This window comes from Bolinopsis microptera, chromosome 5, assembly GCF_026151205.1.
Source record: "Bolinopsis microptera isolate Bmic1 chromosome 5, MBARI_Bmic_1.0, whole genome shotgun sequence".
In the NCBI taxonomy this organism is placed as follows: domain Eukaryota; kingdom Metazoa; phylum Ctenophora; class Tentaculata; order Lobata; family Bolinopsidae; genus Bolinopsis; species Bolinopsis microptera.
Window position 1 is genome coordinate 17,443,502 of NC_087076.1, and position 21,423 is coordinate 17,464,924.

The 21,423-nt window shown below is 37.6% G+C and overlaps 4 protein-coding genes across 6 annotated transcripts in view; 3 read left to right on the forward strand and 1 right to left on the reverse strand.

Annotated features, from left to right (window-relative positions):
* Positions 1-12,335, reverse strand: part of LOC134816009 (aconitate hydratase, mitochondrial-like) — a 49,638-nt gene extending 37,303 nt beyond the window's left edge. The window contains exon 1 of the mRNA XM_063824665.1: positions 12,331-12,335. The gene's annotated coding sequence lies outside the window, so the exon portion shown is untranslated. The remainder of the gene's footprint in view (positions 1-12,330) is intronic.
* Positions 1,679-2,923, forward strand: LOC134816010 (tRNA dimethylallyltransferase-like). Its single transcript, XM_063824666.1, has one exon. It carries the CDS (start codon positions 1,679-1,681, stop codon positions 2,921-2,923), a length of 1,245 nt encoding a protein of 414 aa, XP_063680736.1.
* On the forward strand, positions 2,155-21,422 carry LOC134816008 (protein sel-1 homolog 3-like). The gene is made up of 18 exons (XM_063824664.1): positions 2,155-3,360; positions 3,491-3,602; positions 3,943-4,115; positions 4,587-4,707; positions 7,973-8,082; positions 16,740-16,857; positions 16,984-17,137; positions 17,378-17,588; positions 17,765-17,858; positions 18,105-18,265; positions 18,405-18,581; positions 18,722-18,791; positions 18,979-19,118; positions 19,219-19,343; positions 19,514-19,694; positions 19,998-20,162; positions 20,423-20,560; positions 20,751-21,422. Exons 1-18 carry the CDS (start codon positions 3,214-3,216, stop codon positions 20,901-20,903), a joined length of 2,550 nt encoding a protein of 849 aa, XP_063680734.1. The 5' UTR covers positions 2,155-3,213; the 3' UTR covers positions 20,904-21,422.
* On the forward strand, positions 10,755-16,716 carry LOC134816011 (uncharacterized). Of its 3 annotated transcripts, none has more exons than XM_063824668.1 (3): positions 10,755-11,911; positions 12,097-12,210; positions 16,159-16,716. In XM_063824668.1, exons 1-3 carry the CDS (start codon positions 10,969-10,971, stop codon positions 16,251-16,253), a joined length of 1,152 nt encoding a protein of 383 aa, XP_063680738.1. In that variant the 5' UTR covers positions 10,755-10,968; the 3' UTR covers positions 16,254-16,716. The 3 variants fall into 3 exon arrangements, with proteins under 3 accessions (XP_063680738.1, XP_063680737.1, XP_063680739.1); XM_063824667.1 differs by lacking the exon at positions 16,159-16,716 and adding an exon at positions 12,488-12,596; XM_063824669.1 differs by lacking the exons at positions 10,755-11,911; positions 12,097-12,210 and adding exons at positions 14,460-15,580; positions 15,766-15,879 and having other exon boundaries at positions 16,159-16,696.
* Position 21,423: the final 1 nt, after the last annotated feature.

A 21,423-nucleotide genomic window follows, 5' to 3' on the forward strand; every position in this document is an offset into this window, starting at 1 on the left:
GAATTATCTCTCTGGCTTTGTAGATTTGTATACATTGTTTGTACATTTTCTGTACAACGTGTACGATGCCTTTGCCGCTACAGAATGAACACTTGGATATGATAGATGATGCTATGGTTATGAATGGCCAGTTCCTTACGGAGTATGTGAATCAGATACACATGGCAACTAACAGTATTTTCAAGGAGATTAGAAGTAAAATCGGTGCCGAACACAACGATGATGTGCAATTTGACAAACTGAACCAGAGAAGTGTGCCTAGAGAGAGGTTATCAGAATGGCTAGAGACAGTGTGCTGTTTGCTGAACGATTATTGTGGTCCATTGTTACAATCTGCCACAGAAACAGCTACCGACAACAGGGTGTTCAGGAAAGAAAAAATAGAAGATGCTAATAAGATCATAGAACTGCAAGAGAAGTTACTCTCTAAACAAGAAGAAGATATGACAAAAATCAGTGATCTGCAGGAGAAGTTAGCTTTGAAGAAGGATGACGAGATTGGAACTGTGAAAAGTGCAGCTCAGAAAGAGATTAAGACCTTTTCGTCTCTGTTGAAAATCACGTGCAAAAACGCCTTTGCACCGAAGAAAATCCAAGCTGCAGTGAAAAGGGTTGCCCTAGAAGAAGATCGAAGTAAAAGTCTGATTATCTTTGGGATTCCAGAGACTGAGGAGAACCTGGATGCTAAGGTATCTGGTATTTTGTTGGACCATCTCAACGAAAAACCAAAAATTTTGAGATGTAATAGAGTTGGAAAGGACACAAGTGAACGAGTCAGACCAGTTAAATTCACTTTGTCAAGCTCAGATCAAGCTCGTACCATCTTGAGCAAGACTAAGTTATTAAGACATGTAGACGGGTTTACTTCTGTTTACATAACTCCTGATAGATCAGCTGCAGACAGAATAGCCTACAAGAAAGTTGTCGTCCAGCTACTCAATAAAAGGACAGCAGAGCCTGACAAAGTTCACGTAATCAGGAACTTTAGAGTCATTAGCTCGGAGAAGGAGCCTTGAAAGTTTTATATTTTCTATAAGTACAATATTATATGTTTTGATTCATTGATTAATTAATAGTTGCTAGGGCCCAATGTTATTGCGGGTGTGGTATTTACTGCACACTACCGTGTTTTGGTTACCCCTCTTTCAATACATAATTTGGGTTTCGATATTCTGGGATAGTGAAAATTAGGGCTATATCGGTTTTTTCCTTTTATAACTGGGTTTATTTAGAAGCATTCAATTCTGTATAATTATGTATTGTTTGAAAAGTTTTAGATAAAAAATGTCACATAAAACATTTATTCGAACTTTAGTCTGCTCAAATGTAAGACTAATTTTTATTCGATCGAAGCCAAATTTATCTGATTTTATATCGAGTAACATCAAATTAAAGAAGTCGCATTCAATAATGATACTCTAACAAATTGAACGGATTGAGACGTGTACAATTCTATATTGAACATCATCTTTGTGAGAGTGACCACTTCCGGTTGCATTTCATTTGTTTATCTAATGAACTACTGCAGTAAGAACTATTATTATTTATCCTTACTGTACTGTGTTTTTAGCTTAATGCGTGTGCTGTGCAAGTTGGTAACATAAACATCCAATCCGGATTTTACATAAACATTGGGTATCATCTAAAACCATCATCAACATTACAGCAAAGTAAAATTATGGAAAAGCCAAGACTGGTCATAGCTGTATCAGGATGCACTGGAACTGGCAAAACTAAGCTTGGTATTGAGCTAGCAAAGAAGTACAATGGCGAGGTTATAAGTGCGGATTCTATGCAGATTTACAATGGTTTGGACATCATCACTAACACTGTGACTGAAGAGGAAACAGATGGGGTAAAGCACCACTGTATTAGTTACATTTCCCCAGAGGAGCAATACACTGTTGTCAAGTATCTTGAACACACACTCCCCATCATTGAACAAATATTTGAACAAGGTAAAATACCTATTATTGTGGGGGGAACTGCTTACTACGTAGAAGCCCTTTTATGGCAGTTTACTTTGTATGACCAATCAAAATCCAGTTGTGATAGAAGCGAACTTAATTATGATAGTCTCCAAATACTCCAATCAGACATTTTAAACGACTATGAAAAACTTCAGCAGTTAGATTCTGTCCATGCCCAGACTTTGCATCCAAAAGACTCAAGAAAAATCAGTAGGAGTCTCGAAATATTCAGAGAATATGGAACTTGCCATAGCACTTTATTGGAAAAACAGCATTCAGAGTCTGCTGATATAAGGGGCAATTTACGCTGGGATGGGGTTCTTCTGTTTTCTATTGAAAGTGACCAACAAGTTTTGGATAAACGACTTGACCTCCGAGTTGAAAAGATGCTTGAGCTGGGACTTTGTTCAGAGTTAGACATGTTCTCAGATAAAATTGAGAGCCTTGACAGTGGTCTGTTAAGACAAGTTATTGGTTTCAAAGAGTTTGAATCATACATTCTTTTGAAACGATCAAAAAATGTAAATCCAGCATCTCTTCAGGATGCCTTGAAAGAGGGTATTGTAAAGATGAAAAATGTAACCAGAAGATACTCTCGCAAACAAGTGCGGTGGATTAAAAACAGATTGGAAGACGACAACATGTGTTCAAACTATTTTTTCAACAGGCTCGACTCGACTTATCCCGAGCAATGGGAAGATGTCATTTCAAAACCAGTTCATAGTATTGTGGATAATTTCCTCTCTGGGGCTTTACAAAAGACCATTTGTTTTACAGTCCGAGCCCACAAGACTGCTAACCGTTGTCAGATTTGCGATGTTACCTGCATTGGAGACGATTCATTTTCTGTGCACATGAAATCTCGCAGACACAGACGTAAAAAAGCATATAATCTGAGAAAGCCGATCTTTGAACAAAATATTGCAGCCAATAAGAAAAAGTCTCTTTCGTGACATCTACTTTTTAAAACACTTAGTTGGCTGATATATTGCATACATATTTCTGCTAATAATTGTGGTTCACCAGCTGTTTTATCTGTAACAATCAAGAAATTGTCGATTAAAACTGTATAATAATGAACAGCTTTTTATGGCTGCAAAAAAGTTGAATCTAACCTTTGAAAATATGCCGATTATCATTAAAATTCAAATGAACAGTTAAAAATAATGAGTAATGACCAGTGTTAACTTGACTCCCAATATTTGAAGGAGATGCATGATGTATGAGAGCTATATGATGCAGAATGCGGATATGGATACTCCTCCTCATACTCCCATCTTCACTTTGCTTTCACATTGATCCTGACGAAGAGTTTCAATGTCCACCCCAAGACCCCCCCTTTCCAGTAAAACCTTGGTCCCGGCCTGAGGAAATATTTCTTCTCTCTGAGGTAATGTAGTACAGGAGCAAGAACGTATGCAAACTCAAAAGACAGAAAGTTTGATATATATTTGCCGTTTTCCTGGTCTAATTTTGTAGAAAAACTGCTGGAAACTTGCAAAAAACTGAATATATCCCAGGTGTTTGCCAGCTCTCACTCCAATAAAGGAGCGTATCATGTGATCGACGAAACAAAATACCAGTCTGTTACAACTGGTCATGTGTCAGTTTTATTCTATCCTACTGATTTAGGTACGGTAATATTTTACATTCTTTATTTTAACAAAGTTTTAACAGGCTTATTTAATGTTTAGGTTCTACATCGTGCCATTATAACATTATTTCATGATATTTTACATGAAATGAATTTTATAACCCAATCGTTCAATCTTTCAAAATCTTGACTATAAGCTTTCATAAATTTTCTATCCGTCGTTGCTACTGTAAGAAGATACCATAGAATGTATTCATGTTCAGTAATCATGTGGATTTGTTTAAACGCTTGGTGACCACTTGCCGGTCAATGGTCATGCGCTCAATCTTTGGCCGACAATTAAAAAGTGCCTTGTGTACTAATTTACCACCTTTTCAGAGAAATGCCAAAAAGAGTGCGCCATACTGCAGCGTATAGACAACTCCGGGCGTCTAATGACCCCACAAATATACGTGACAAACTCATACAAACTCCTGGTCCTACTGTACGGATTTGGAACTGGCAAAGTCTTTAATTACGATAGGAAGATAAAGCTATATACTTGGCAGAAGGTATTCCGTATAAATTTAGAATATTTAAAGTGGATCGATGTGAATGAGATAAAATTGGGAACATTTATTATGCATTCCAAAAATTAAGTTCACGTTCGTTAACTATGCAAAATCAAAAGAGTAAATTTATGATTCACCGGCTAACACTGGCAGAGATGAAGCAAATTGGTAGAAAGGATCGATTTGTGGCGATCTTTAATGTAACCATGGTAATAACAATCTGAGTGCTGGCAAGCGCAACCGGAGATTTTATATTGGAGTAAAATCTAGAATAACTGATAGGACACGCTTTCAGCCCTGCAAAATAAAATATATTTAAAGGTGTTCTTGATATTCTTGCTTTCGTGAACACGAAACAGTTGTCATTTTTTTGAGGTTAACTCAATCTCACAAACTACTCCAGGTGACAAAACGTAACAAGTTACATTATATTCCAGGTGACAAAACGTAACAAGTGACATTATATTCCAGGTGACATTGACAATGGAGGAGGATGGTATCAGAGTGTGTGTCAGCTCCTTGTTTGACTCTCACTGTCACAAGCTTCTGGATAGTCTCTACCAGTTCTCACTTAACGGTGCCTGGATAATAGGTAACTACTGTAGTGTGTGTGTGTGTACACTATAACTACTATAGTGTGTTATAGTGCTGTTTTACTTGTGTTTGCTTGGTCGATTAGTAAACTTTTTCCCCTGTTCTAATTTTAGCGATAAAAGTAACAAATGGTATACTTTCAAGGAGGCCAATTAAAAGTTCGATAAACTAATAAGATGGCTTAATTACGATATACAAGAGGCCATGTAAAATAGGGGCGGCCAACCAGACTAGTCCTCCAAGGGCGTACCTATGACTCTATGATATACTCTGCCTGCTCACAAGTACTCTCACAATACACACTGCACTCACTCAGCCGTACAGCGACCAATAACCACGTAAACAGTATCGTACACAAGCTCAACACGGTAGATACGATATGTAGTATCGTATAATAAGTTAAAGAGGAAGATACGATAAGTTAGTATCGTATACTGTGTCAATTACGAAGGTACGGTAAATTAGTATCGTACAATAATGGAACCACAAACCTTCACAAGAAGTCAGTGCTGTAACGGGATTAACTATACGATAAATCGAGTATCGCTACTACTTCAATTCGAATCTTACACGCAATTAAGTGAGCTGTAATACGATTTATAAGATCCAATGGCTAGAATTCGATTCCTAAGTTTGTGTTGAACAAAGGAAACAGGTGAATCGAAGAATAAATCTCGAAAGTGAAAGGCTATAAATACTTCGACGAATAACTATAAACTCGAAGCAACGTTAAATCATTCTCGAGCAGCGGTTAATTTTTAAAACGTCACCTAAATTTGCTACTCCAAGAACTCCCACTAACAGGGCCAGCATCCAGCGACTGCATTGCGTCACGTGATACCACATGGCAAGCCACGTAGTATCGCGCGGCGCAATCTCGCCAATAAATATCCTTAAACTAATACACCCGACTAACACGTGTCTTACTCCGCAAAACCATCGATAATCTACTTATCTACTACGCTAATCTAATCTCTATCTTACACTTAAATCCAACGGTATTTTCACTATATTATCTAAATTACAATATGCTTAAGAATTTTAACTAAGCTTAAGCCCCTGCTGTAACTGGCTTACCACATTACACTACATGAATGTACAATACTGCGATGAAACTTCTGTCTGCAAAAATTGTCCGCAAAACCAGTATTCAAGCTGATACAGGACTGAATAATACTGGAGAAATCGTTGGAATTATGGCGGATATGGAGGTACCAAGGAGACAGCGCATCAATATTCCCGGACCTGAAGTGAGCAAGTCAAAATATTAAATAATAAATAATGTGGGAGGAAGTATAAAACAGCGCTCTAATAAAAATGTATAAACTAGAAATCATGACCTTTATACCAACCAATGTTAAACATGTAGCGGGCTACTGTTTCTGAGGATCAGTAAATGATGAAAGATGACTCCACAAATTTTCAAGCAGAATAAACGATCGATGAAACATGCAAATAATAGAACGAACGTAAATAAGCCTGCCAGTCGCACAATCCGCTTCATAATTTCTCTTGAACTTAGGAGCAAAGTGATCGAATTATAATTAGGTTTGAAATTAGACCTCGTGTGCATGCCAGATAGAGCTGCCGCTATCTAATCTAAAGTTTGTGGACCTCAGTTAAGCCTTTCACTTGTTAATAACAAGTAAGCCAGTGGTAAATGTAGGGAGTTGAGGTGGGTACCAGGATTCACGGTGTTCGACAAATGAAACTCGTCGGTAATCATGTTCCTGAATCTAATATTATGGATATCTCCTAAAGTCCTAAAACTCTAAAATACTAAACAGATTGTTCTATTTTTCTGAATGTGGCATGTAAATGTAAGCTATCCTGAAAGGGTTCACATGTGACCCATCCGTTAAAAATTATGGGTCGGGCAACGTTAACTGGGGAAAAAAAGGTTGCAAGAATCATGCTGGGAGTTAAGTTCATTGCTATAGAGATCTGCAAATAGAAAAGTAAAAAATGTGTCTATGAAAACAAACTCATCAGTATTTACAATCTCCAGCCTCTGCTGTATAACAAAACGCGAATAATTGAGTTGTGTCGCTATCTGCCTCATCGAAACAGTGATGAGGTAATGTTTGAATGTTGTTGAAATGACGCGATAGCTAGGAATGTGTAGTGTGTGCAGGAATTTTTCTTGTACCCACAATGTGTTAGGATGCAGAATTATAAACAATGCGATTTTGTGCGGCTATTGTACTCAATTCCAGCTATATTGCGTTCCCAGTCGACCTGTCCCAGAAGAGGGGTTAATTCAGCTACTTCTAATTATAAGAAATTTTATGCGTATATTTCTATAATAAATTTGGAATTGTCTAGGAAGTGTGTGTAAGGCCTGTGTGGAATGTTGGATATAATAAAGATTCACGAAGTTTCCAGAAGTGTGTTCAGCAAATGAAATGAACAGTAATCATGTTAAATAATTCGGAACAGAGACTGATAACGTTGTACATGAAATAGTCGTATACAGTACACACGGACACAATTGTCATTAGTCAATTACAATCAATATTATTTATTATCATTAAAATGTATTACTGGACAGTGGACACCTATGCATCAGTTTAACCTTCACCTATGAATCAAAGTTCACCTTACTATTCATCATTCATTGATAATACGTGTAAATAATTGTGTACGTGTGTGGGTACTGGGTAGTGAATTCTGGTCCACCCTGTAAAGTGTACTAGGAAACCTTTACCGCAAACGAACCCATGAAAAGAATAACTGTCCTTATAATAACAGTGTAATATTGTCTAGTAGAATTTCTGTAATAAACTGAGAACAGAACGATGCAAATAGAGAATAAAATGCAAATTTTGCAATTACAGCTATTATAAATATATATAATATAACGCCTGACTCATTATGAGACAAGTTATGTTAATTGTTATATTTTTGTGAGGTCTAGGATATCGGATTACAAGGAAACATCAGCCGATCAGCGGAGAGAGCCAAAATAAAGTCGAGATGGTGGTGTCATTAAAATGGCAACAGATATATATTTGAATACTCACGGTAGATTATTTAGTCTGGGAAGGAGCAACTTAAATTATATTAAAATTTCAAATAAGAGAAATTTTTCAATTAATTTGGCAAATTTGTGTTAAGTGCAACAAATATGCAGGTATTATACAATACCAATGCTGTCCCAAGTGCAACCTGGCAGTCTTAATACGACCACTAGTCTAACCTGGCAGTCTTAATACGACCACTAGTCTAACCAGTAGTATCACCCCTGATTACCCCTACTTCAGGGGGAAGTGCTCACAGGAAAGGAATGCCGGGCTTGATAAGAGACATTACTATTGTGCCTGGGGACTCTCATCTCGCGTTGAGGATGAACGATGCCAACTTTATCAACAAGGTTAGTGACACAGTTAACATTATTGCACCATCGTTATTCGTTAACACACACCCACTTCGTAGGAATTTAGAGTAATCACTTATCAGGCACATTTCATGAGAAGTTAATTGATTAAATTATTATGTAGATATTATGTTAGCTGACCGTTTAGTGTTTTTATATTTTTTGAATAATCACCAACTCAATTAATAGTTAGCGTTTCACTTCTATGTGCTTTAATTGATAAGAATATTTGACAGATTTAAAAAAACCTGTCAACCCCTAAAGCTGTTTAATTCTAACACACGGTACACCTCACAAAATAACACTGATTTAACCGAGTTCAGTTAATACAAAAAAACTTAACCGAGCAAAACAACAGAATGTACTTCACATTCCAAAGAAGAGCTGAAAGAGAGGTATGTGAACATATTTCTACTCGAATTGTACTATGCTTCGAGTGATGTACGCGTTTTGTAGACAAACGAAGAGCCAATGTGTAAGAGAGATACGTGGTATGTCACGTGGTATGTCATGTGGTGTGCTGTCTTTGTGCTTAGAATGTAATGTGTGATACTTATGATAAGTGACACGTGACATCATATCGTGTAACTAGTCGAGTGTGAGGAATGAGTTGCGCGTTGTATGGTGAGGTGATGTTTGTTTGCTGGTATGTATAATTAAATGTAGAATATGAATCTGGTGCATTTTACACACTCAAAGAGCAGACATGAAGATAAGTTTCAAGATTACCATTAATAAAATATGTTCTTGTAAAATAGAAGAAAATTCAGGTTACTTTCCGCCATCGCCACATTTAAAACAGATAAACTATCATGTGATTTTACGACGCGACGTCAATGGAAAAGATATAATTAATTTTCATTATGCCTTTTTGTCAAGATGACATCAAACCTGTGACTGAAACCATTTAATTGAAAACCATTTAATTGAAAAACTCGTGTTTTTTGTACTAAATCGTACTTTTTTACTGCCTCATTTCCTTACGTTATTGCGGTCTCTCTATTAATGCTTCGTGTTGTGATATCAAGTTACAAATAAGTTGCATTATTCCAGAAATCAGACTAAAATTATAAATTTTTTAACGTGTATGTTCTGAACATTGCCTGATCCATGAAAAAATGATTGATTGATACCTGGTCAGTGAGTCAGTGGTCAGTTTATGGAACCTGTACAGTGTCTTAGTAATACAACTGTACTAATATTAAAAGTCAATGTATTAAAACTCGTGGACCTAAACTAAGAAATAGCGTTTTATTAAGTTGAACAAACTTACTTTATGTCACTTTTAAATTAACAATAATCTAAATTGGAGACGATTAACAATTGAAAAAGGGAAGAACACCTCAAACACATCGTTTATCAAAATTCCCTGTTATTTTTCTCGCATGACACTAACCACAATATTGAAGATTCCTGTACTAAAAAACACTAAGTACATGGTTTAGTGCTGTCAATCTGCCGAATCGGGGTCCAGAAATGAGTTTTACTTGAAATGCATAGTACAATTTTAAAGATAGTGAGAGACAGTAGATATGAAAGGTCACCGAGTCTCAATAACTGATAATACAGTTAATATTCTTAGTAACATTGCAAAAACTAAAGCTGGTTGGTGAACTACAATAAAACCCCGAATCAGCGCGGAGTTTTGGCCACCATGCACTTGACTCTGAACGCATTTGCTAATGGCCAAGTTGACTTGATCACTTTATATTATATCGTAGTACTACAGTCTCTGATAAATCCAAGATAACACTCAATAATACTCGATAGCGGCCGTTCTCAATATATTACACATTAAAATATGAATCGGCCTGGCCCGTCAAAACGGACCCCTCAGGGTCAAGGGTGTCAACGTTGCGACTGTGTCATCACGTATTCTGGAAATTGTAGTTCCAAAAATACACACCTGATATTAGTATAGCAGTTCCGATAAGCTCGCTATCTTGTATTATCATCTATTTATCTGTTGCCGTAGTTGCGATAAGCTACTGCTTGAATACGTTTGTCGACCAATAAAATTTCCGGAAAAACCCCCACGTGACAGCTTTGTTTTATCATTGGAGAGTGATGGCAGCACAATTTTGAGTTTCAATACCACTATCAGTCATCGCAGTGAGTTTCAAATTTGTTCGTTTACCTAATCTCCTCTGCTGCTTATTCAAAATAGGTTGCTTACGTTATCTCTATTTGCTTTCGTTATCTCTATTTGCTTTCATTGTGTCCCTTTAGGCGCTTAATATGCAAGTTTTGTGTCGTATTGCGAGGGAATGCAACCTGATTAGTACCCACATCACCACCAAATGCGATGCGATGCGAACTCTGATCAATCGCATTTTTTGCACGAACTGGCCAAACACGGGCTATAGCTAATCGACTAAAGGTTAAGGGGGATGAAGAAGTCCGGTATATCGAGGTACCCGGTATAGTGAGGCACGGTATTGAGAGGTTCGACTGTAATAAACAAATAATTAATTCATTTTACCACACGTCATCTTTTGGAAACTAAGCACCATACAAAACTTTTAAAAATGCAGATTGGTAGGTACTTTACAATGAAGAAACCTTATCTATAATGCCATAATTAGACTCATTCGTCTTACGAGCGTTGTGAAGGCTAAACGGCATGTGAACAACAAATGAATTTAGAATGAACATCATAATATGCAGCCTAGTTATCTGCTTTGAGGATTGTGCCAGCTGCGTAAGGTTTGTCGTGCTACTTTGTTCGATTGTAGATAACATTAATATTCTCCGGTTCAGTGCAGGTTGACGGTTAAAGTATTTACTCCATCTCCATCTTCTAGAATCGTATTTACACCTCGAACAGGGTACTATAGCCTATTATTCAGTACAAGCGTTATTTCCGATATTCACTCCGCCAATATGTTGCTCCTCTTAGTTGTTCTGGTTTTAGTAGCTTCCGTCCAGTCTAATGAAGATGATAAAGGGTATAATGCCCTACATTTTGGTACTACCACCAGTGACTATGTGGCATTTAGTTTTGATATGTCCCCCTTCCGCAACTCGTTCTCTACGTGCATGTGGATAAAGTGTTTATACACCTCCCCCACCTACCCTATAGTAGTACAGTACTACAGTTCTGGTGGACTAGATCTTTGGATATCAGCTAATGGGGTGTACGCTTATGTAGTAAATGATAGTGGTCTGGATAGCGCGCTAAGTAAGTTTGTCACACCTGCCGGCCAGTGGTTTAGTCTCTGTCTGACCTGGTCTATGTCTTCAACAACAAGTAACCTGTATCTGGATGGTGAACTTGTCGCAACAGACCAGACACCATCAGGGAAGTCACTTACCACGGGTGCGAAGTTGTGGTTTGGTAGAGCCTCTAGCTCTTATACTACTAGTTCTAGTTATGTGTTTGGTGGGGAGCTTTACCAATATAATATGTTTGCCGAGGTGTTGAGTGCTGCTACAATAAAGAAGATAGCTGATGGTGGGTTGTGTTTTGACCTTGATGAACTTTCTGAGACAAGAGTGTTACGATGGGAGGACATTCTGAAGAAGTCTAGGAGTGGGTCTGTGACGGACGTTATAGGGTGTGATTTGAATGCGAAATTTAGTGAGTCACAAGCGAGTCTGGCTGATGCTATTGGACGGCTGAATGAAACAGAAACAGAGCTGCGGATGGTAAAGGAGCAGTTTGAAACTGTCACTGGACAGTTGAACAGGACTGAGGATAAACTTGAGAAAGCCAGAAAGTTTGAGAACATCACTCGGTGGGATGTGTTATATACAGCGCCGTATTACAACAAGATATTCTCAGATGACCTGTACGAACAGCTGACTACAAGCTGGGGCTTGTTACGTGAGTAATCTTCTTTCGTTAAAATAACTGCTTAATTGAGACATTTTCTGCATATTTTTTATAGCAACTGTGTGTGCACATACTTTTGTAGGTTTGAAAATTGTTCACTGTGGCATTGGAATTTGGAACTATTCAAAAATATGTTTTTTCTCTGCAATGCATTGAACTAATTTAAGACTGTACAGGGAAATTGGTAGGTGTTAATGTAACTGATGGGGTAGTCAACCACTTTCGGCAGTACCACTCGGAATCTACGTGTGGCGTCTTGGACCAACTTGCATCTTCTTGGGAGATGCTTAGTAAGTTATCTTTTCATTTTTATTCAGATGAGGCTTGAGGGATAATGTGTTCTATTTCATTTTGGCATACCGCTGCCTTTTTAAACTAGTGTGTCCACGTTTGTAACTGTATTGGTATTTCTCAATAAATGACTGGTAAAAAGCGGAAGACGTTTACCAATCAGCTTTAGTTTTCAAGTTTTGTCGGCAATTTGAATATGGAATTTTGTATTTTAACCACCGATTACCTTCACTGTTCGATTAATCTATCACTCTTTAATTTCTCCAACCTTATCAGGACAGTTTGTTGGAAGAGAATTGACAGATGGAATTGTGGACCACTTTATAGCCTCCCACAACGGCTCAGAATGTGGCAACAACACAGAGAGTTAACTCTCGCTTGACAGATCCGATCAGATAGACAGATTGGATAATAGACTTATTTTGCGTCGGGACTTCTTGATTTTAATTTTACTTACCCGGCTCATACTACATAAATCAAGTTGTGTTACGGCCGCCGTTAATCATTTTGAATTGAACACTATTAAATACAATACTTAATAACCAGTAAAAATTTTAATACGGGAGGTGAAAATAATACGTATTACTTATGTTTTCTTATAACCTAATTTCAATCGTTGATTTTATTAGGCCATATATTCAAATTATATATATATTCAATATTAATATCATCCCCTTGATGTTACCTCGATTAAATCTTCTTCCAGGAAAAATGAAATCGTTTGATTTTATTCTACGGGTACAGCTTCATAATTCTCACTGATTTATGAATCTATACCACTCTAATTTCCGCTTTGTAAACGTCTCAATTTAATATCATTAATTTAAATCTAATAGATTACTTCCCGGCAGGCCCTGACTCATTTCGTACCGGAGATAACAGAAACAACTCAAAATCGACTTTTTAGTTGTTTCTGATAGAGGGGAGTGATATCTATCAGATGCTTTTAATCCGATAGAAAAATATTGTTCCTAGCCGAAATTATTGCCGGTAAAAGGTCAGCGCTTGTGTGTAATTGTATTGCGCGAGCGATTTTTGATCGCGTGCCCTGAAAATCGAGTCTAAAAATCTATTCCTCCTACATTTTTTGAGCAATCACCCTCAAACTTTCAGTATATGTTCTAAGGATCATTTAGAAGAGATCGTCCAGGCAAAATTTTGAGATAGGCCTTTAAACATTTTTTATTCGATTTTAAAAATCTTGGACCTGGTTTTTTGACGATTTTTCGAGGTCCAAGATTTTTAAAATTGAATAAAAAATGTTTAAAGGCCTATCTCAAAATTTTGCTTGGATAATCTCTTCTAAATGATCCTTAGAACATATTTAGAAAGTTTGAGGTTGATTGCTCAAAAAATGTAAGAGAAGATAGATTTTTAGACTCGATTTTCATTTGAAAAAAAATGAACTCTAATATTTATTGATTTGACAAATTCCTCGAACCAGTGGTGGTAGTAAGTCATACCAGAAAGAATTATTTCAATTGGGCACTCAGTGACTGAGTTATTAAGGCCAACCTATGCCCACTGACTTTTGGCCCACCCTGTACATACATACAGACAGAATAATTCTTTGAATTAACTCGATAGCGGCTGTTTTCAATGTATTACACGTTAAAATATGAATCGTCCTGGCCCCGTCAAAACGGACCCCTCAGGGTGTCAACGTTGCGACTATGTCATCACGTATTCTGGAAATCGTAGTTCACACCTGATATTAGTATAGCAGTTCCGATAAGCTATGTTGCCGTAGTTGCGATAAGCTACTGCTTGAATACGTTTGTTGACCAATAACATTTCCGGAAAGACCCCCACGTGACAGCTCTGTTTTGTCATTGGAGAGTAATGGCAGCACAATTTTGAGTTTCAATACCACTATCAGTCATCGCAGTGAATTTCAAATTTGTTCGTTTACCTAATCTCCTCTGGTTATAGCTATTTGCTTTCGTTATCTCTATTTGCTTTCCTTGTGTCCCTTTAGGCGCTTAATATGCAAGTTTTGTGTCGTATTGCGAGGGAATGCAACCTGATTAGTACCCACATCACCACCAAATGCGATGCGAACTCTGATCAATCTCATTTTTTGCACGAACTGGCCAAACACGGGCTATAGCTAATCTACTAAAAGTTAAGGGGAATACAGAAGTCCGGTATATCGAGGTACCCGGTACAGAGAGGCACGGGAAAAAACATCATAATATGCAGCCTAGTTATCCGGTTTGAGGATTGTGCCAGCTGCGTAAGGTTTGTCGTGCTACTTTGTTCGATTGTAGATAACATTAATATTCTCCGGTTCAGAACAGGTTGACGGTTAAAGTATTTACTCCATCTCCGGTAAGTCTCCATCTTCTATAATCGTATTTACACCTCGAACAGGGTACTATAGCCTATTATTCAGTACAAGCGTTATTTCTGACATTCACTCCACCGAAATGTTGCTCCTCTTAGTTGTCCTGGTTTTAGTAGCTTCCGTCCAGTCTAATGAAGATGATAAAGGGTATAATGCCCTCCATTTTGGTACTAGCACCAGTGACTATGTGACATTTAGTTTTCATATGTCCCCCTTCCGCAACTCGTTCTCTACGTGCATGTGGATAAAGCATCTGCACTCCTCCGCCCAACCTACAGTAGTAAGCTACTACAGCTCTGCTGGAAATGATCTTACGATAACAGCTAATGGGCATTGGACTCATGTAGTAAATGATGGTGGTCTGGATAGCGCAAAAAGTAAGTTTACCACACCTGCCGGCCAGTGGTTTAGTCTCTGTCTGACCTGGTCTCTGTCTTCAACAACAAGTAACCTGTATCTGAATGGCGAACTTATAGGAACAGACCAGACAGCATCAGGGAAGTCACTTACCACGGGTGCGCAGTTGTGGTTAGGTAGGACCTCTAGCTCTTGGACTACTCACGCTAATTATGTGTTTGGTGGGGACCTTTACCAGTATAATATGTTTGCTGAGGTGTTAAGTGCTGCTACAATAAAGAAGATAGCTGATGGTGGGTTGTGTTTTGACCTTGATGAGCTAGCTGAGACAAGAGTGTTACGATGGGAGGACATTCTGAAGAAGTCTAGGAGTGGGTCTGTGAGTGAAGTTATGATGTGTCCTTGGAAAAAGAAATTTACTGAGTCACAAGCGAGTCTGGCTGACGCTATTGGACGGCTGAACGAAACAGAGACAGAGCTGCGGATGGTAAAGGAGCAGTTTCAAACTGTCACTGGACAGTTGAACAGGACTGAGGATAAACTTGAGAAAGCCAGAAAGTTTGAGAACATCACTCGGTGGGATGTGTTATATACATCGCCGTATTACAACAAGGTATTCTCAGATGACCTGTACGAACAGCTGACTACAAGCTGGGGCTTGTTAAGTGAGTAATCTTCTTTCGTTACAATAACTGCTTAATTGAGACATTTTTTGCATATTTTTCATAGCAACTGCGTGTGCACATACTATTTTAGGTTTGAAAATTGTTCACTGTGGCATTGGAATTTGGATCTATTCAAAAATATGTTTTTTCTCTGCAATGCATTGAACTAATTTAAGACTGTTCAGGGAAATTGGTAGGTGCTAATATGACTGATGGGGTAGTCAACCACTTTCGGCAGTATCACTCGGAATCTATGTGTGGCGTCTTGGACCAACTTGCATCTTCTTGGGAGATGCTTAGTAAGTTATCTTTTCATATTTATTCAGATGAGGCTTGAGCTTGAGGGGTAAAATGTGTTTTTTTTTTATTTTGGCATGCCACTGCCTTTTTAAACTAGTGTGTCCACGTTTGTAACTGTATTGGCATTTCTCAATAAATGACTGGTAAAAAGCGGAAGTCGTTTACCGATCAGCTTTAGTTTTTAAGTTTCGTCGGCAATTTTAATATGGAATTTTGTCTTCTAACAACCTTCACTGTTCGATGAATCTATCACTCTTTAATTTCTCGAACATTATCAGGCCAGTTTATCGGAGTTGAAATGACAAGGGGAATTGTGGACCACTTCAAAATCTCCCACAACGGCTCAGAATGTGGCAACAACACAGAGAGTTAACTCTCGCTGATACGCATAACAGATCCGATCAGATTGACAGATTGGATAAGACTTATTTTGGGTCGGGACTTGATTTTAATTTTACTTACCCGGCTCATACTACATAAATCAAGTTGAGTTACGGCCGCCGTTAATCATTTGAATTGAACACTATTAAGTATTGTGTAATCTTAACCAGTAAACATTTTAATACGGGAGGTGAAAAATAATACGTATTATTTATGTTTTCTTATAACCTAATTTCAATTGTTGATTTTATTAGGCCATATATTCAAATTATATATATATATTCAATATTAATATCATCCCCTTGATGTTACCTCGATTAAATCTTCTTCCAGGAAAAATTACCTCGTTTGATTTTATTCTACGGAAACAGCTTCATAATTCTCACTGATTTATGAAACTATACCACTCTAATTTCAGCTTTTTAAACGTGTTAATTTAATATCATTAATTTAAATCTAATAGATTACTTCCCGGCAGGCCCTGACTCATTTCGTACCGGAGATAACATTGCCTATAGCTGAGATCTTCTTCCTTTGTCGAGCACACGAAGTTGGTGGTGTGACCATAGTGACGTCACTGACAGATACTGACTTCGGTATGTTCAGAATGTAAACTTTATTACTTATTATTATTAATGAATTGTATTAGTTCTTAGGTTTTCGAGGTTAGATTAACCCAAACATTTCAGAAATCGTTTAGACGAATAACACTTTATCCACAGAGTGTCCAAATGACGCATACACGGGCGAGCCCAAGTGTTACAAACGTCTGAACAAGATAATCAAAAGATCTGCGATAAAACGTGTCGCACTGGAAGCTGGTATCATTGAAAGTCAGCTTACTCCTTTTTTAAACTGTTCAAAACCTGCTGCTGGGTAAGGAACAAAATTAGTTTTGCAGTGAGGCGAAGTTTGTAAAAATTGTTCTCTTTTTGAATGTTGCTTTATAAATTCTATGTGTCGTTGGTTTCAACTTTCAGCTAAAAATGATTGTCTTTAAACTAGTTTAGTAAAAGGTAGCAAGCCCCTCCTTTCTTTTACTGCGAGATGACTATTTTATTTCTTAGCTGATTAAACTATTATCTGATTTAATGACTGACCTGTAAACAATTGCAGACAGTGGATAAGAGATAATCTACCAGATAAGTCGCTCTCTAACCTGAGCGGAACACTGTATACAGCTGGAAAAGAGCTGCTGAGGTCTGAGTCTTATTGTAGTGGGGTGGTTCTGCTCGTCTTGAGTGGTTGTTACGGCTCACCTGAGACATTGTTCACTCTTGCAGCTTTATTCAAAACTGGTATTCTTCTCCCTCAAAACTCATTATTGGTGAGAAACGTGCTTCATAGTATGCAGTTAGTACCCTATACTGTCTTCTTATATTTAACTTTCATTTTCTGACTATACATAGTTGCCACTTTTACGATTGCTAAAATTTTAAATTTCTCAACAAATGATTGGCAGGTGTTCTGGTTATGTTTATGCTAACGGATCATTTAATTCAGGGCAGAGAGTTTACGCTAGTTGCAGCGACACAGAGTTCAATACTCGCCAATCAAGCTCTTGCTTCACAAACTTCCGCCTGCCCTCTACAATTCGGTGCGTTATCTCCCGTTATAATGAACGGAAAATTATATTCTGCCACGTAGATTATGAGATTTAAAATAAAATTAGGTACCAGAGGTACCAATCTGTTCATTATTAAAACTAGGTCCTTCTAATAATGAAAGCCAGGACCGTTCCACGTTGATTATCATACAGAAAAGATTATTATAATTACTCTTTAAATTCACCTAATTTGTGACTTGGTACAATCTACCGTTACGTGACACTACGGTATTACAGCATACCACGGCGCGGTGGCAGAGCGCTTCATGTTGGAGTGGAAGCGAGCTGAGTCAGAGGACCTGATAGCGGAACGTACGCGCCTGAAACACGGCGAGTTGTCCCATCAGGAGGGAGCTGATGATCAAGTCTTTCAGTTCTTGCTGATGCAGGCTCAACAGGTTCGGAGATTCCTTGAAATCATGATCATCTTTAGTCATCTAGATTTAATGATTTAACCGATTTCAGCATTTTTTTTGCAATTTTTCTCAAACGTTTTAGGTCACCCTGTCATGTTATTCAAAGTCATTTTTCTTTCAGGGAAATCCAGAAGCTCAGGCCAACATAGGACGTATGTTTTATTGGGGACAAGGTGGGGTAGATAGGAACATCGAAGAAGCTTTTGAGATGCAACATGCTGCAGCCCTTCAGAATCATCCTGACGGCCTTTTTGATGCCGGGATCATGCTGCTTAAAGGACACGGAACGGATAAAAATGTGAGACATTAAAAAACTTTTTTTCCTGATTATCCATTATTATAGGAATAGATAATTTATTTAAGATAAACGTTTAGGAATTTATGACAAATTAAAATCCTCAAACAGCCGCCATAAGTCAACACTCATTTATATTTTAGACGACGAAGGCTAGACAATACCTTGAAAAAGCTGCTAAAGCTGGTCACAAAGGAGCACCTGGAACTATAGGTATTTTTCAATAGATTATAATATACTTTCATCATTATTGTGTGTTCAGACATTTATCAACAAGATAATTTAGTCTATTATTTGATGAATTTTCACTAGAGTTGGTAACATTGTAATAGATAACAACTAGTTATCTGCATATTTATAACAAACGTGCTGTCGTCTAGAAATAACATTTAATGATCAGGTTATCTGGAACTAAATGAGAATGGGAACGTGACAGGAGCAGTGCACTATTTCAACCAATCACATCAACTTGGAGACACAGATGCTACTCACAATCTCGCCATTATACAAACATTCTACGAAACGTTCGATCCTGATCCTGTAAGTTTTTAATAGATTATCTGCCAGTTTGAACTCTAATGTTTGGTCTGTCTAGAAGATGTCGATATTTATCTCCCATTAACTCTGATTTTCTCTGCAGTATTACGCACACAAGATGTTCAAGCTGGCATCTGACGGAGGACACAAAGACGCTACTATGATCTCAGCTGAACAGAGTTTACACGGTATACATAACCAGACAGGAGATTGTCCATCCGCTCTCAAGTAAGAATTTACGGTTATATGGGAACCTGAGTTAACCTTCTTTTTACTGAAGGATGCATAACTCATACAGTTAGTTGCTGATCAGTAGTCGGTTCATTGTCGTTATAATTCAGATTTTGGCAAGTAAAACATAACTCAGCTAGTTGAAGATAACAGTTTTCTGTTTTCAGGTATATCAAGAAACTGTCGGATCAGAGTAACTACGTAACAAGGTTGATGCGGGAAGCAGTCAAGTCTTATCAGGATGGAAAATATGACGATGCATTTCTAGAGTACCTTATTCTCGCTGAATCAGGCATCGAAATGGCTCAGTATAATCTCGGATGGCTCTGTCAACAATTCCCATTCGAGGTATTCATTGATAATGAATCTCAATATAATATATCCAAATATCCAGATTTATCTACAGCATCGCAATATATGAATATAAGTCCATTTCGAAATCGGCGCCAAAGGGTCTACTTTCTATTAAGATTGGAACGCGCGAGATAATTTATTACATATCGTTCATACTGTCAGCTATCAGAAAGTCGATTAACGCGCGCGCGCGCAATATTATGTTTACTCAAGACTGGCCCGTTTATATCTTATCATACGTGTTTATTTATCGGCGAAAACACCGAACGGTATTAAGTAAATCCCGCTTCATTCCAGATTACTCACCAAATACCAGAGTGCACAAGAGAGTATTACTCTAAGTCTGCTGGCAATGGCTACGGTCCATCACAAGCGTTTCTCGCAAACCATCTCTGGAAAAAGGGAGATTACTACGAATCAGCGCGTTGGTACGCTAAGGCAGCGGACAACAAAGTTGATGAGGTTAGCATATTATGTTCTATAATCCCTACAGTTATCTGGTACCTGACCTTCCAATTTTCTATAACCCCCCCCCCCCCCCCCTCCCCCTGTTAAACTGGCCTGGGATTATAGGGATTCATAATAATCTAATAATTGTAATTTATCGAACATCACCATCTGTTATATCCCCTTATATCATGTTAGCTCTCTTAATGTTTAAATGCTTAAGCGTAATCTGTAATATTATGTTTTTCATATAAATAAATTAAACTCATTTTCAGGGTCTATTTGGACTTGGTTACTTCGCAAAAGAGGGGATAGCCGTAGGTGTAGTGACAGTCAACAAAACCTCCATTTATTTTGGCCCAGATCAGAACATCACACTGACCAAAGAACTTTGGAGCGACTGCTTTCATCTGGTTAGTTTTTAATATCATGTAGATAATCTAAAGCCCTTGGAATAGTTTAACGTTGCATTTTTAAGGACACTCTTCGGTCTTTCTATAATTCGGTCTTACTATACGAACTTTAGGGATCACGGCCTCTTTTATTATAAGGAAACATTTAAGGATAAAGGAAATATGAGAACTAATAACACGGATCTTACAGGGTGGAGAAGAAGCTGTAGTTGGTTGCGGAGTTCCACTTCTCTGGTTTACTCTGACCAGCATCTCACTTTCTACTCTTCTTACCACCCTCCTTCCTGCAGTCTCAGTCCTGGCTGTTCTAGCTCTCGTTGTGAGCCGATGCACTAGCTCTTAGTTTAAACTAGCAGAATTAAATTTTTAAGAGATAGCTTGAACTATTAAATTAACACACGCATCGGTTAATCTCTTCAGTGTTTCATGCTGTTTATCTAGTCTATCTCGAAAACTTGCTTGTGGGTTTTTAGTTATTTTTGCGCATTCATATCAAGACCATGCAAAATATATATATATATATATATATCAATTTGAGCTTTCTAAACAAAAGTGTAATATTTCAGTGATCTGTTTGGAAAGAAATGTTAAATAGGATCAGTCTGAATTGAAAATTCATAACATTCATGCCGTTTGATTGAATTCCATCTTTCAGTTCATAATTATTCCTTTTTTAGTGGTTGATCTAGATTTTGAGTTTTCAGTGCGAATTTTGTATTATATCATAATTGATGGGGTTAACTTTCAGAATTTTTAATTTACGATTGAGTTTCTATATAAACCGATGAGAGCTGTGTTATAATACAGTTATTTATAAGTCGTCTGAAATATTATGTTGAAACTTTTCAATTCAATAAAGAAGT

Bases quoted from the DNA above. Each gene is read 5' to 3' on its own strand.
- LOC134816010 (XM_063824666.1), top strand. From the start codon at position 1,679: ATGGAAAAGCCAAGACTGGTCATAGCTGTATCAGGATGCACTGGAACT.
- LOC134816008 (XM_063824664.1), top strand. From the start codon at position 3,214: ATGCGGATATGGATACTCCTCCTCATACTCCCATCTTCACTTTGCTTT. The intron at 3,603-3,942 runs GTACGGTAATAT...CCACCTTTTCAG, and splicing joins ATTCTATCCTACTGATTTAG to AGAAATGCCAAAAAGAGTGC. The intron at 18,266-18,404 runs GTTCGGAGATTC...TTTTTCTTTCAG, and splicing joins TGCTGATGCAGGCTCAACAG to GGAAATCCAGAAGCTCAGGC.
- LOC134816011 (XM_063824668.1), top strand. From the start codon at position 10,969: ATGTTGCTCCTCTTAGTTGTTCTGGTTTTAGTAGCTTCCGTCCAGTCT. The intron at 11,912-12,096 runs GTGAGTAATCTT...AAGACTGTACAG, and splicing joins TACAAGCTGGGGCTTGTTAC to GGAAATTGGTAGGTGTTAAT. The intron at 12,211-16,158 runs GTAAGTTATCTT...GAACATTATCAG, and splicing joins ATCTTCTTGGGAGATGCTTA to GCCAGTTTATCGGAGTTGAA.